Consider the following 15443-nt stretch of genomic DNA (forward strand, 5'->3'; position numbering starts at 1 on the left):
GGAAAGTGAAAATTGTACATTGAATATTAAAAAAAAATACTTACAATCGATATTGAAGGCAAAATTATAGTTTTTAGAATTATTTTCTGTGTGTCTATATGTATGTCCGGGCTTAATTCAAAAAGTACGGCATGGATTTACTTCAAACTTTTCATGAACAGGTACTTATTACTAAAAGATGAGTCAACATATAGGCTACTTTCCGCCCGCGGCTTCGCCCGCGTTTTCAAAGAAAAACCCGTATAGTTCCCGGTCCCGTGGGATTTCCGGGATGAAACCTATCCTATGTGTTAATCCAAGTTACCCTCTATATGTGTGCTAAATTTCATTCAAATCCATTCAGTAGTTTTTACGTGGAAGAGTAACAAACATCCATACATCCATACAAACTTTCGCATTTATAATATTAGTAGGATAGATTTTCGGCGTTTTCAGTTTCAGAAAAACCTGCATATTTCTCGTTCTTGTGGGATTTCCGGGAGAAAAAGTACAGCCTAAGTCTTACTTCAGCTACCTACATACCAAATTAAATTGGTCAAACATCCATTCATTGATCCATCCTCACAAACTTTCGCATTTATAATATTAGTGGAATTATCATCATGCTAAGACCAAAAGGAGCAACGCGAGTAAAACCGCGTGGCACAGCTTGTATGTACATAAGGTTATATATAAGCAGCGTTGATAGCGGCGCGCGCGCAGAGCGGATCGGTGTCCGCTTCCGAGTAACCAAGGCACTGCCCTTGATCCTAGATAGATCATTTATCTTTTTTGATCTTAGATCGCAGTGTAGTGTGTGAACATGAGTGAAGTGACAACCAGTAAGCCGGGTAAGTTAATAAGTTAGATTTTAAGTTAGCAAAGGAATAGTTTTAAATTAAGTTTGGTTTAAGTTACAAAGTAATAGTAAAGTAGCAAGTTTTTAGTACTTATTGATTTTAAATAAGTAAACAAATATATTATAATATCTAACATAGTTGCATACTTACCAGTTTTTATTTTTAAATTAATTTAACAGAGTCGTTATTGTTTTTATTTACGTATGTGATTAACACCTGTGGTAACTTTATTCCTTTGTTTTATACAAAATTCATTATTTTCTGTACATTTTTTTAATATAACACAGTGTTTATAGATATAACAATAATGAAATGAACTATTAATGTAATCCCTACTAATATTATAAATGCGAAAGCAACTCTATCTGTCTGTCTGTCTGTTACGCTTTCCCGCTTAAACCTCTCAACCGATTTTGATGAAATTTGGTATAGACAATCTTTAGACCCTGAGATAGAACATAGTCTACCTTTTATTGCGAAATATGTACCACGGGCGAAGCTGGGGCTAGTTACATATAATACATAAAATATAATTAAAATACAAATAAACAGATCTCAAATCGAACCGTTAAATTAAGTCCACCAAAGGGTTCAGTTATACCTACTATTCTAGTCCTTTTGTAACCCTTCAAAAAAAAGTGACAACTTAAACAAATGTAGAGTTCATTTTTGGAAATAACATGTATTGTAAAATTTTCGTTTTAAGCTATTGCATAGCTTCTATCGCGGGCCTTGAGCGCGGGGACCGAATCGAGACATTCCGTAACGAAAAAACCTCACGCTCCCCACTCCGACGGGCGGAGGTGTGGCTTGAAGGCATAGCATTTACCGCGGCAGTCCCCGAGTGCCACACGTCGTTTTGTTTTTTGTTTCTCAGAGAGGTTAATGAAGTACCTAATAACGATACATTGTGACATAGCTCGTAAGGAACTTGTTTGAAAATTTTCCTGTTGCAAAAACTTCCAAAATGCGGCAAGAGTCGAAACGTGTTTTATAAATTCGTAAATTTAAATTTTGCTTGCTCACCTTCAAAATTGGTCGCAATTTTACATAAATGCTGTTTTTAATAGACAGAGTTATTCAAGAATATATTTGTTTATAACATGCATAAAACGGTAAATAATATAATTTAGTATCAGGAATACCCACGCGGAACCTGGGTGGTAACTTGTATCATTTACTAGCTGCACTTCGCGTTTACACCCGCGTCGCTCAGCTCCTGTAGGTCTTAGCGTGATTACCTATATAGCTTTATAGCCTTCCTCGATAAATGGGCTATCTAACTCCAAAATATTTTTTTAAATCATTCCTACGATTAGCACGTTCAAACAAACAAAGCTTTATAATAATATTCGTATATTAGTACACCTAGATCAAATCGGACCAGTAGTTCCTGAGATTAGCGCGTTCAAACAAACAAACTATTCAGCTTTATACTATTAGTATAGATATTATGTTTATAACATGCATACAATAGTAGAGAATATTTAGTAGCAGTAGTCGCTAATATTATTTAAAACTAGCTTCCGCCCGCGACTCCGTCCGCGCGGATGTCGGTCTTCACGTGGATGGTTTATTTCTCCATTTTGAGTAGGTACCTCTGACAATAAAATCTTATAAATATCTATTGGACCCAATTCCCAAATACGGCTAGGCCTATAATAATACGCAACGTGTGTTCGCGGTTCTACGGAACGACGTCTATGGATAAAAATGAAAAATTAAGATTAATTTTTTTCTACGTATTTTTCCAGGATAAAAAGTATCCTATTTTACGCCCAGGATAATAAGGTATAATTATACCAAGTTTCATCGAAATCGAACCGCTAGTTTTCACTTCACGTTAGTGATGCCTTCACATACAGACAGACAGACAGACAGACAGACAGACAGACAGACAAAATTTTTTTTAATCACATATTTGGATTTGGTATCGATCCAGTAACACCCCCTGCTATTTATTTTTTCAATATTTTCAATGTACAGAATTGACCCTTCTACAGATTTATTATACCTATGTATAGATGAAAGAATCAACCTTTATCCTATTATGAGGCACGTGCGCTTTTCCGATAGTACAATCTTAATCCAAGCAAATCTTATTTTGAAGATATTTTAACCCCCTCGCTGGGCAACTGCTTCAAAGTTAGATAAAATACAAATTTATCTCAAACAAGTGTCAAATTGTGACATTTACGCATGCGGATTATGCATTTTTAAAGTGAAACTTTTATTACATCGTATCGTCTCTAACTTTTTGGTCTCGTGACGCACGATACGTACGATAATTATCGTACAAATACGATAATTTTTAGTTAAATGTCTATATTGTGAAAAAAAGTTTCACTTTTACCGTGGTTTCATAAAACCACACAACATTTTTATTATTTTTTTATGTTTCTCACACGCAAACTTAATGCTAACTAAAATAACTAAAACTAATTGAAATATTAACAAATATTAATAAATAAAGTCATCTTTTATGAATTGCTATAAGAGTAACATAATAAGGGCCTTTATATTCAGCTATCTAAAACACTGGCAATAAATTTATATATATTTATTTCAGGCAACAAAATAATGTAGTTACAGTTAAAGATCTTAATATAAATTAAAACTTCGGCCCATATGAACTTAAAACTACTTAAATAATAAATTAATATCACACGCTATGTTTTCGGAGTCGTTCGTCGTAAATAAAGATCATTCAACTCAAACTCAAAACATTAATTGCAAGCTATGTACATAGTAGACCGGGAGATATTGACGCAACATTTCGAGTCATTTGTAACAGGATGGCGGTTCTACAGGGGTCTTAGTACTCAATGACAAAAAGAAAAATGATGGTGTGAACCAGCGTTCACACCATCATTTTTACTAAGACCCCTGTAGAACCGCCATGCGCCATCCTGTTACAAATGACTCGAAATTTTGTGTCAATATCTCCCGGTCTATTATAGGTATACATTATGATTATCCGAAAAATCAAAGGTGACAGCCTAAATTGTTATCGTTAGTTAAAGTAAATACAGCCGGTTTATGTGTAGTAGTTACTTGAATAAAATAGAATATATCTGAATAAAATTATAGAAGTAATTTTATCAGCACGACTGGACTCTATTCTGGTCGATAAGCTGAGTTTGAATTAAATCTGTCCGTTTATTAGTGAGTCAAATGCGAGTCTTAAGGAGTCGGTTACATACAGACATACAGGGGAAGCCAAAGCGTGTTAAAATACATAGGTATTATCTATACTTTTAATATTATAAAGCTGAAGATGTTGATTGTTTGTTTGTTTGTTTGAACGCGCTAATCTCACTGATCCTATTTGAAAAATTCTTTCGGTGCTAGATACCTAGCTCATTTATCGAGGTAATTTATTATATCATCACGTTAAGACCAACAGGAACGGAGCAATACGCGTAAAACCGCAGGGCACAGCAAGTTTCGTTATATTTAACAACAAAGCTTAGTTAATATGGGAATTTAAACGATTAGTTTTTTGTGAAGTCGCATTATTAAACTAGTCATTACAATGCTTGGTTGGTTTCAAAATAAAATGGATTTATATCACTTCCACTTAAATTATTATAATTTTCGTCTGTATTATGGAAATTGTATGCAAAAATTGATATAAATATTAGATAGTGTATTTTATGTGGGTACTTAATTCTTACATCCACTGTTTATCCAGTGTTGTTTGACCCCTGGATAGTATAGAACCACTTGTATATCAGAGACCTAGATATAACAGTCAATATTCTACTATGTTTAGAAATTTTATAAAATAGGTCAGCTTGTACTAACATTCTTGCAAAGTTATGTTGAAGTAGCAATATTATCAATTTCAATATAAGCACTTTAAATGATAAAAAGAAACTATGTAATTCGAATATTCTTTATATGTACCATCTATCTATATTCTATACAGTATACATATAATAAATCTGTAGAAGGGTCAATTCTGTACATTGAAAATATTGAAAAAATAAATAGCAGGGGGTGTTACTGGATCGATACCAAACCCAAATATGTGTTTAAAAAAATTTTTGTCTGTCTGTCTGTCTGTCTGTCTGTCTGTCTGTCTGTCTGTATGTGAAGACATCACGTGAAAACTAACGGTTAGATTTGGATGAAACTTGGTATAATAATTATACTTTATTATCCTGGGCGTAAAATAGGATACTTTTTATCCTGGAAAAATACGTAGAAAAAAAATTATCTTAATTTTTCAGTTTTATCCATAGACATTTTTCTGTAGAACCGCGTACACACGTTGCGTATTATTATAGGTCGAGCCGTATATTTTGGTCTTTATAATAGATATTTATACGATGTCATTGTCAGAGTTACTCAAAATGGAGAAATAAACCATCCACGCGAAGACCGACATCCGCGCGGACGGAGTCGCGGGCGGAAGCTAGTTATGAATATTAATGGTATCATAAGACCCGTAGTGGGTCCTTATTATAAACTAGAATTGATTTATTTAAATAATTTAATTCTAATTCTTAAAACCGGCTTTAAATATCATTTTTTAAATATGATTTTATGATTAATTTTAACAAAACTAACACCGACCTCTAGAATTAGGTGTTTTCATTGAAGAATCGTCTTCAAGCTTACTGATTTTTTTAATTACCTACACTCTAATATATTCCATGAGAATAATTGTTTAAATAAATAGCATTATTATAAACCTAAAATGAGTAATTTAACTATTTTTTAATGTGTTCTCACGAATTAAGACAAAAAAGAGCGTGTATGCCGAGAAGACGTGTCAGAAGTGACATTTTTTAGCAAGATAAATTCCGATTGATATAAACAATTTTATTTTTTACTTCGCGCGATTTCGTGAAATACTTACAGTTCAAACAGTGTCCTTATGGCGAATTATTTTGTATGAAACTGTAAATAAACAGAAAGTTAATATATTAAAATATAAATACCTATGCTACGGAACTACTCAAGTGTATTTAATGAAAAGATCTTCCTTTGTCCGAAAATACTGAATATTAACAAAAAATGGCACGTCCATTGTCTCGCAAAATATATAATAATTAATAACGTTCGTTAATAATTCTCTTTAAATTATCTCAATTTAAATCTATGACTCGCGTAAGAATTTTGTTTGTAAAACAACAGCTATAAAAAAACATAACATAAATAAAAATAAACATTAAACACGCTATGTCCATTCAAGGAGTTATTATAATAATAATTTATAGTTTTCAATCATAAGTTATTTTTATTTTATGGGCAATAATAAATATTTCCACCTTTCATAAGCCACTTTTATCTAAAGTAGGTATTAAACAATTCTAATATATAAAAGTTTTGTTTGTTTGTCACGATTTAATTCAATAACTACTCGTCCGATTTTAAAACGTTTTTTACCATTTGAAAGATACTTTTTACAGCAACAGAATATATTTTATCTATATTTTCAACCCTATTTTATCTATATTTTATTATGGTCAACCCGGGTGAAGTTAGTTAGGTATAGGTGTTAGGTACACCGACTTATGAGGTACCTGTGTTTGTAAACATTAGAATTGTGGTAGTGACATAGGCTACATTAATTAGCTGTCGGGTTTTTGTTTTCACAATAAAAATAATTCTTGTTTTGAAGACAAATGACAACACAGTGTATGATATTTAATTTTTATTTATATCTGTAAATTTTAGATACACAGATTAAACTCAAAATAAAAGATACAGATGGCATACTGCATTGTTGACTTTGACACAAATGAAGTTAGTCGTCAATATGACATATCTGGAGGGCCTATAATATATTATCATACTAATATTATAAATGCGAAAGTAACTCTGTCTGTCTGTCTGTTACTCAATCACGCCTAAACTACTGAACCAATTTTCATGAAATTTGGTATGGAGATATTTTGATACCCGAGAAAGGACATAGGCTACTTTTTATCCCGGGAAAATGACGCTATCCCGGAAATCCCACGGGAACGGGAACTATGCGGGTTTTTCTTTGACAACGCGGGCGAAGCCGCGGGCGGAAACCTAGTATATTATATACATGCCCTTATCTATATCATAGATAGGGGCTTATTGAGATATAAGCAGACACCTCTTGATTCACCTATATCAATGTTTTGATATTCAAGAACAATTGATGCTCTGATTTTGATAAGATTCTTCGCTACACGTGAACTTGATTTTTACTAGATTTGATATCAACTGTTTTAAAAAGCGGAAACTTTTCTCATATGACTATGAGATTTGTTTTATTTTATAGCATTACTAGTGGTTCGCCCCGGCTTCGCCCGTGGTACCTACATGTTTAAACTATCCTATCTCTCAAGTTGGATCGAACTGCACATGGTGTGCGAATTTTATTATAATCGGTTAAGTGGTTTAGGAGTCCATTGAGGACAAACATTGTGACACGAGATTTATATATAATAAGACTAGCTCAACGCCCGCGGCTTCGCCCGCTTTGTCTCAAACCTAATAAATTATATACTAAAACCTTCCTATTGAATCACTCTAACTATTAAAAAAAACCGCGTCAAATTCCGTTGTGTAGTTTTAAAGATTTAATAATACAAGGGACATAGGGACAGAGAGAGCGACTTTGTTTTATACTAAGAAGTGACATGCAATTTATAAATATTTAACCCTAGAACACTAACCTTATTTTTCAACGTTTAATACTAACCTTCGTCGTTTCGACTACGCTGTTTATTGGAGGGGATTTAGGGGTTTAATTAAAAAAATATATTTGTAGTTATGTCTTTATTTTAAGGACAAGGTATTAATCTACATATAAAAATATAAAAATATTTATTTTAACATAGTTTTAATTCAAACAGTCATCAAAATGAGATCACAGTTTACACGCTTTATGAACATTCTTAATTTTTTTGAAAAATTCCGTACAAATAATATATACCTCTAAATTGCTTGAAATAAAGTATTACTTACAAAAATAATATCTGGAAAATTAATTAAAAATATAATTTTGAAAATAGCTTAGGATCTAAAACATTTGTGACACACATCAAGTTTGTGTTCCCCACACAACGATTTTTGCACCTAGTGCACCTATTTTTAGGTCTACCTTTGCTTTACGGAGGTACATAATATAGCATATATGTTTATTTTAATTTGCTATGGAGCCACATTAGCAGCATTACTTTGCTCAGTCTCATTTATAACTTTCACATTATTTATTTCTGGCATGTTTAAAATTTATGTAATTGAGTCCCAAAGAGTATCAGTAATGTCACCAGTAATTATACCTGAAAAACATTGAAGAGGATCTAAAATATCTTGAAAAAAGCGTCACACACAGGTCCACGTGCTATGTATCTATGTTCTTTGAAGGTCTTCTGCTTTGTGGCCTTGACTGTTGTGATAACCATAATATGTGTTTGTCTTTCCCAAGAAGAATGGTATGCGATGGTCTTGTAATCGCTAGGGTCAGCTGAAGTGCTAGGTATCTCGTCTTCAATAGAACGTGGAGAGATGTATTACTACTTGCCTCATAATCTTGATCTGGAAATTGCTCTTTATTTACAGTAGAAACTTCATCATCACCCTCCGTTTCATGCCTCTTCAGCCTCAATGTGGTCTTCAGGCTCTCTCGCAGATGAATTTTCCTCATCGCTTTCAACTTCTAAAACTAACATATGAATCGTATTTAAAAAATAAAATAATAGGCACCATTATAAAAGATAAAATAACGTAATTTTAACTTAACTAAACAGTACGAAAAGTTACGTTAATACTAACCTTCGTCTATGTGACGAGCCATGGTTGCTGGAACACCGCGTGTGGACCTTCCACGCACAAAGCACTACCGTCCATCGCAAGCGCAACGGGTTGGCTGAGATTAGCTGAAGTCAGAAAACCATACGGTCGCGCGCGTAAAAGTTATAGCGATTTTTTTGGTGAAGCGTCGTCGAATCGACGAAGGGTAGTAATCTAGGGTTAAGATATTTTAATAAATGAATAAATTAAGCATTTAATTAATTATCATGATAATTTTTTTCAATAATAATAAAATCATTTTGGATGTTAAGTAATCTATACTTATATTATAAAGCTGAAGAGTTTGTTTGTTCGTTAGAACGCGCTGATCTCGGGAAGTACTATTCTATAAATTTAAATTTCATTTATTTCTTCAAGTAAGCGATATAAAAATTAAATTGAAAAACATAGGCAAATGATACCTTATTAGTTATCATAGCTATTCTTACATAATGTACATAACTATTCTTTTTATGTACATGTCAATTAAGTAGCAAAATGCAATTATTTGTGGATAAGGTTAAGTTTGTAATCCAGTGCCAGTTCAATGCTATATGTATAGCTAGACTAAATTTTGGTAATCGTGTATTTGTTACAGTGTAAGTATAGTTTCACACATTAGTTTTGAATCATCGTATCATATTAATGAATAATCTATGTTTTTAACATCAATATAAAACAATCTAAAAGAAATAGCATGTCAGGTACATATTTTTAAGTGAATACTCAAACTTGATAGCGTATATTCATGTGTAACATACTTAATAATAAAAAATATTGCTCGAATTTAGAAAATTAGACAGGAAATATTTTTGTACGGTTAATTATTAATACCGTAACTACATAGAGGTAATTATCGCATCGCGCAAGTATCGCTCCTATTGGAAGACAGTCCTTATGAATGACCATCACAACAATAGCACAACAATAGTTTCAGTGGAATGCGAAGCAATGTACGTACAATGTGACATTTTATTATGTATTTAATTGCTTGTCTATTATATTATGTTTGGGTCTCTGATGAGGTCAAACCGAGAAAATATAATTTCTATATCATACTGGCTCCTCCGCGCGGTTTCACCCCCGTGGCTTCACTCCTGTTGGTCTTAGCGTGATGATATATAGCCTATAACCTTCCGCGATAAATGGGCTATCTAAAAATGAAATATTTTTTCAAATCGGACCAGTACCTAGTACCTAAGATTAGCGCGTTCAAACAAACAAACAAACTCTTCAGCTTTATAATGTTAGTATAGTTACGATAGCTTCACTACTGCTTGAACGGTGAAGGAAAACATCGTGAGGAAACTGACATGTCGAAGAATCAAGATTTCTAAATATGTAACATTTGCCTACACGCACTTGGCCAGCGTGGTGGATTACGGCCAGCGTGGTGGATTACGGCCCTCTCTTACGGGAAGCCCGTGACCAAGCATTGGTTCATTAAATGATAATGGAAAGCTGAAGTTTGTGTGACCGAGTTAATACCAGGAACTTTTTTCAGTAATTTGTTGTTTATTATGATTGAAATCTTTTACGTGATTTACACCCACTTCAAAATGTCTGAATTACTCGAAATTTTTTAGTCATCAATCAATAATTTCATAACTTTGGTATTATATCATAGATAAGAATGACATTCATATTTTAATCTCTTACTAGCAGTCCCCCCCGGCTTCGCCCGTGGTACATATTTATGTTTTCCCTACATTAGAACCATCCTCGTACTTCAAGGAATATAATAAAACAAGAATTATTCAAATCGGTCCACCCGTTCACGCGTGATGCCGTGACAACGCGAAATGTTACCTATGTGAAAGTGTTTTTATAGTTAAACTAGCGGTCCGCCCGGCTTCGCCCATGGTACATATTCACGTTTTCTCTTCATAAGAACCATCCTCGTACCTACTTTAAGTAAAAAATAATTAATGAAATCGGTTCAGCCGTTCTAAAGTTATGCGCTTACCAACACATTTTGGGATTCATTTTTATATTATATTAAGATAAATACTAATACTAATTACTCATGTAATAATTTCTGAATTTACTGACTCTACAGAATTAGATTTAAAGTTGCACGAACTAATCGCGCAATTAGTGGCTAAACTGTTGCGGACAGAAAGGACTTAGTGAGAAAGTTTCAGTCGTTCCTTTTATTTTTACCCTTGTCGATCTTAATTATTTTCTACTCAGCTAAGTATTTTCCGTTTAATGTTAAGTTATTAGGTATATGAAATATGTAGTTAGTTTTTAGAAAAAGCGTTTCGTTTGACTAAAGGATAGAACGAATTCAGTCACTCTTGTAAGTTTGTAAGTGACTTAGCAGTTGACCTCAAACACTTTCAGTCTCGCATACCAATTTTTTTTTATTTTTTTTTATCAATGAAAGAAAAATCTAATATATAAAAATCAATGCCACTTTTCGTTGTAATTCCATAACTCGAGAACGGCTGAACCGATTTCGATAATTCTTTTTTTATTATATTCCTTGAAGTACGAGGATGGTTCTTATGTAGAGAAAACGTTAATATGTACCACGGGCGAAGCCGGGGCGGACCGCTAGTACATTATAATTGAACATGCCAAAAACCACGAAGATTTCAATGCACAGCGTGCTCGTGTGCTCGCGACAAGACAATAATTATTATACCACATTATACAGGTTGTTTACAAAATGAAATTTTAATTTAGATTTAACATTAATATTATTTATGTTTTTTTTAAAGTTCAAATCAAGATTATTTAATAATTGAGGAACTAAATAACGAGTTGTTCTTTTACCATAAATGTTAATTATTTTTGGAATGATTAAGCATTGGTTGGTTTGTTGAAGGGTAATACCGTAATGATTAATAATTGGGAACCAAATAATATTCAATATTTTATTTAAAAATGTGCAGAAAATATTAACTATCATTCTTCTGTGCTTCAAATTATCTGGTCGTAGCTTTTCACCATAAATTCAACTCCTGTTAAAAATTCTTAAAGGTTATTCTTAAAAAAATATATAAGACGACCAATTTAAATTTATAATCATTGTTCTCTTTAACTTGTCCTTTAATAAATTACAAAGGGTAAAACCAACACTAAATTATTATACTAAGAACACGAAGTTACTTAATAAATCATGACTATTTAAAAAGAAAAGTAAACCCGCAAATAAATTCTAAATTAATACCTACGACCAAAATGAGCAAAGTGTTTTACCGCTGTCAGCATTTTGTTTTCTGGAAAATAAATCTAGGGCATTGTAAGGCAGCGTTCAACTAGTTGAAAAAGTACTCTAATTTTTAAAATGAGGATCACTACATAGTATAAAACAAAGTCGCTTTCTCTGTCCCTATGTCCCTGTATGCTTAAATATTTAAAACTACGCAACGGATTTGATACGGTTTTTTTTTAATAGATAGAGTGATTCGAGAAGAAGGTTTTAGTATATAATTTATTATTTTAGTATATATTTAGACAAAGCAGTCGAAGCCGCGGGCGGAAAGCTAGTAATTGATGTATTATGATTTATAATATCAAATTAAATGATACTCAAATATAATATCATATTAATTAATCATGTTAAGATTAATCAGGGATACCTAGTCATTATTTTTTAAAGTTTTTTCTAGGTAACTAACTATCGTGAAGAACTGTTAAGAAACTATTTTCAAAGTTGCACAGTCATATTGTACTGGACTATAGGTACTTATATATCAATAACATTCAATCTATACCTAGATAATGTAATATCTGATAATAATCAATAATAAGATTGATCTGCTCTGGTCGACTTTTTTCTATCATGCTCGTGTAACTATCTTAATACAGTGTACATATTGTAGATACAAATAAAAAAAGAGTGTGTGTGAAGAGCAAACGTGTCAGAAGTGAAACTTCTATGGCAAGATTCAAAGATACCAAAACCATGACGTGACCTTTAAATTTTACTCTCAACGAAAGAAGGTTAACTTCAATAACTAAAGACTGGACACATTGTTAGAAACGTAATAAGCCACGAACACACATGTACACACGCCTTAAATTTCACAGTTTCAAAAACAAAATAGACCATTTGAACGAAGCAGTTGAAAAATTCGTCGGATTTCGCGGCGTTCCCGGGAGAAATACATTTTGAAATGGTTACGTGCTCTCGAAGTTCGCGGCTAATATAACATGTAACGTATTGGTCTTACACTGAAATATATTTGTACGTTTCCTTTGTTAGTTTTGTCCTACAATAGGAATTGCATTGTGGGTTGTAGTTAATCGTTTTTGAGAGTCTTTAAAGAAAAGGCTACGATATACCTATAATTATTGTAAAATCATGAATATTATTTTGTTAATTTAAGCAATTATCAATTTTCCCGAAAACAGCTGTTACTGCGGCAAATTTTCTAGCCAAGATGCTCTTTCAATATTATTGAGATCTTATGAAGTGATTATCTCAATCATATTCAAAGCCACGATAAAACTATGCAATAAAACATTCACGCAAACACACCACTCGAATTTGTAAACAAGTTTATCTCAATGGCATCAATTACTGAGCTGATATTGGTACTTCAGAATCACGCGGAGTAGCTCCTACTATCATTGATAAGATGGTCAACTTGGAATCATTGTTTGACGTCAAATATTGACATGTGTATTCCAAGATTGACGTAAGTATACGGGAATCGTAGTCTCGTAGATCACGCACATGAAGCTGTCATTAAACAATTGTTGAAGTCAGATGATTAGCCCAGCAATTCTGCAGACGAAAGAAAATTATTCATGTGGTAATAAACTTGATAATCATTCTGCCTACTTATCTATTCTTACTAATATTATAAAGCTGGAGAGTTTGTTTGTTTGAACGCGGTAATCTCAGGAACTACTGGTCCGATTTGAAAAATTCTTTCGGTGTTAGATAGCCCATTTATTGAGGAAGGCTATAGGCTATATATCCTTACGCTAAGACCAACAAGAGCGGAGCCACGTAGGTGAAACCGCGAAGCGCAGATAGTGTTTTATAATCCCATGGGGAACTCAATATTTAGGCAATAATTGATCTAGAATTTAACCCTTATATCGAATATTTGTTTCAATTGAATGGTAAACAATTACTTATTACACCGGAACAGAAGCGCGACGAAACGACGGTAAAATTATAGATTTATTTCGGTCCAGCCTTGGTCGCCATCAGTCGCGCATACCAATAAGTTAGAACTTAGAAGAAAGGTCGAATCTAGGAAGTTATTATGTATATCCGCAAATTGTTTATTTGATATTTTATTATTTGAGTATGAATATTAATTATTTATTTAGCAACAAAATTAGATAATAAATCAGGTAAAATGCTTATTAACTGTACAATAATATAACGTTACTGCAAATATTTCAAAAACAAAAGAATAATAATTAATAGTGTAACAAAACCAGTCACTTTAATACCAAAAACAATGGGCTATATTTTATCATCTTCCGTCATTTACTATTATTCCATTCTAAATGTTTAAAACGTGTTAACCTTTGCGAAGCGTTCATTAAAAGGAAAATTCATTTTAATGTCGCGGAAAATGTTGCAATCTATAGAAATAATAAAAAACGTGATGATTCTAATGTATTTTGTTATTTATAAAATATAATTAATAATATTATGATTGTTTTATAACAAGATCGTATCGTTTAAAGATCAACCGCTTATTCTTCAAACTCTATACTTATTCATCAAAATTTAGAATGATATACGATACTATGGGTCCGACCCAATGACCTATTATGCTCTTTTATATATCATAGGTCCGACCCAGCTTCGCCCGTAGTATTGCTCCTATTCATAGACAATCCAACTCTTCAGCTATATACATATAATTGTAAATAAAAAATATAGATGATAACCTATAAATTTATTGTACATACTATTTTAAATTATGGCCACTATCCAAATCTAGTGTCTCACATACTATTTATAAATAATTCTGACTTTTTTACTTTAACATCAAGGAATGGAAGTGAATTAATTTTGGTGTAAGTCTTAGTTTAAACATCTATTCCTTAAAAAATATATATATGTTTTATAAAATATAGATAAAATATAGAAATTCGTATTACGAACAAATGCTGCTCGTTAAATACAGGCAAGAAAAGCCGCGGGGGTGCAATGTATAAGGCGGTTAATATTCATGAAACATTCCTTGATAACTCAGGCCCCGGAATCACAGACACAATAGAAAATCTATTGTGTCGTGGACCGATCGGGCCGCTCGGGCGTGCCTAAGAAATATACCTACATACATATTATGTATAGACTCGAAAAACATTACCTTCCTTCTGTCGCAGTCGGTTAAAAATTATATTTACATCTCATCTTATAGGTAGCTAACTCACTAACTTCAGAGCAATCAAGTTTGACTGTGAACGATTTTTTTAAATATTTTTGACGGTACTTAAAAATAACAATACGTTCTTATATTTTGTAGTATAAAGGATTCTTTACTGTTTCTGTGATCTGTGGACGCGACGTTGTAAACTTAGAATTCACGTTTTAAATGCAAATTAGTTGATAAGTGTTCGAGTAATTACTTTTACCAGTAGATAAAAAGACTTTATGGCATACAGTATAAGAATATTTGTGATATATAAAAATGTTTAAAGAATATTGGTAAAAAAAGGTGTAAATAAATTGAATAAAATAGATATGTAGATCAAATGTAGATATTGTTTATGAAGGTTTGTTCAACTTTATTATAATATTTATTGATTTATTTTTAAATAAATAGATTCTTAATGTATTTGAATGTTAAACAATTGATCCATTACCTTGTATTTGCACAAATGTTTTGTTAG

At 32.4% G+C, this 15443-nt stretch overlaps 1 protein-coding gene across 1 annotated transcript in view; it reads left to right on the top strand.

The window, feature by feature from the left end:
* The first annotated feature begins 702 nt into the window (after positions 1-702).
* The window catches only part of LOC123696167 (putative inorganic phosphate cotransporter), a 40848-nt gene continuing 26107 nt past the window's right edge, over positions 703-15443 (top strand). The window contains exon 1 of the mRNA XM_045642224.1: positions 703-830. Within this exon, the coding sequence (XP_045498180.1) occupies positions 803-830 (28 nt within the window). The 5' untranslated portion in view covers positions 703-802. The remainder of the gene's footprint in view (positions 831-15443) is intronic.

The sequence above is a fragment of the Colias croceus genome, chromosome 12 (assembly GCF_905220415.1).
Source record: "Colias croceus chromosome 12, ilColCroc2.1".
In the NCBI taxonomy this organism is placed as follows: Eukaryota; Metazoa; Arthropoda; class Insecta; order Lepidoptera; family Pieridae; genus Colias; species Colias croceus.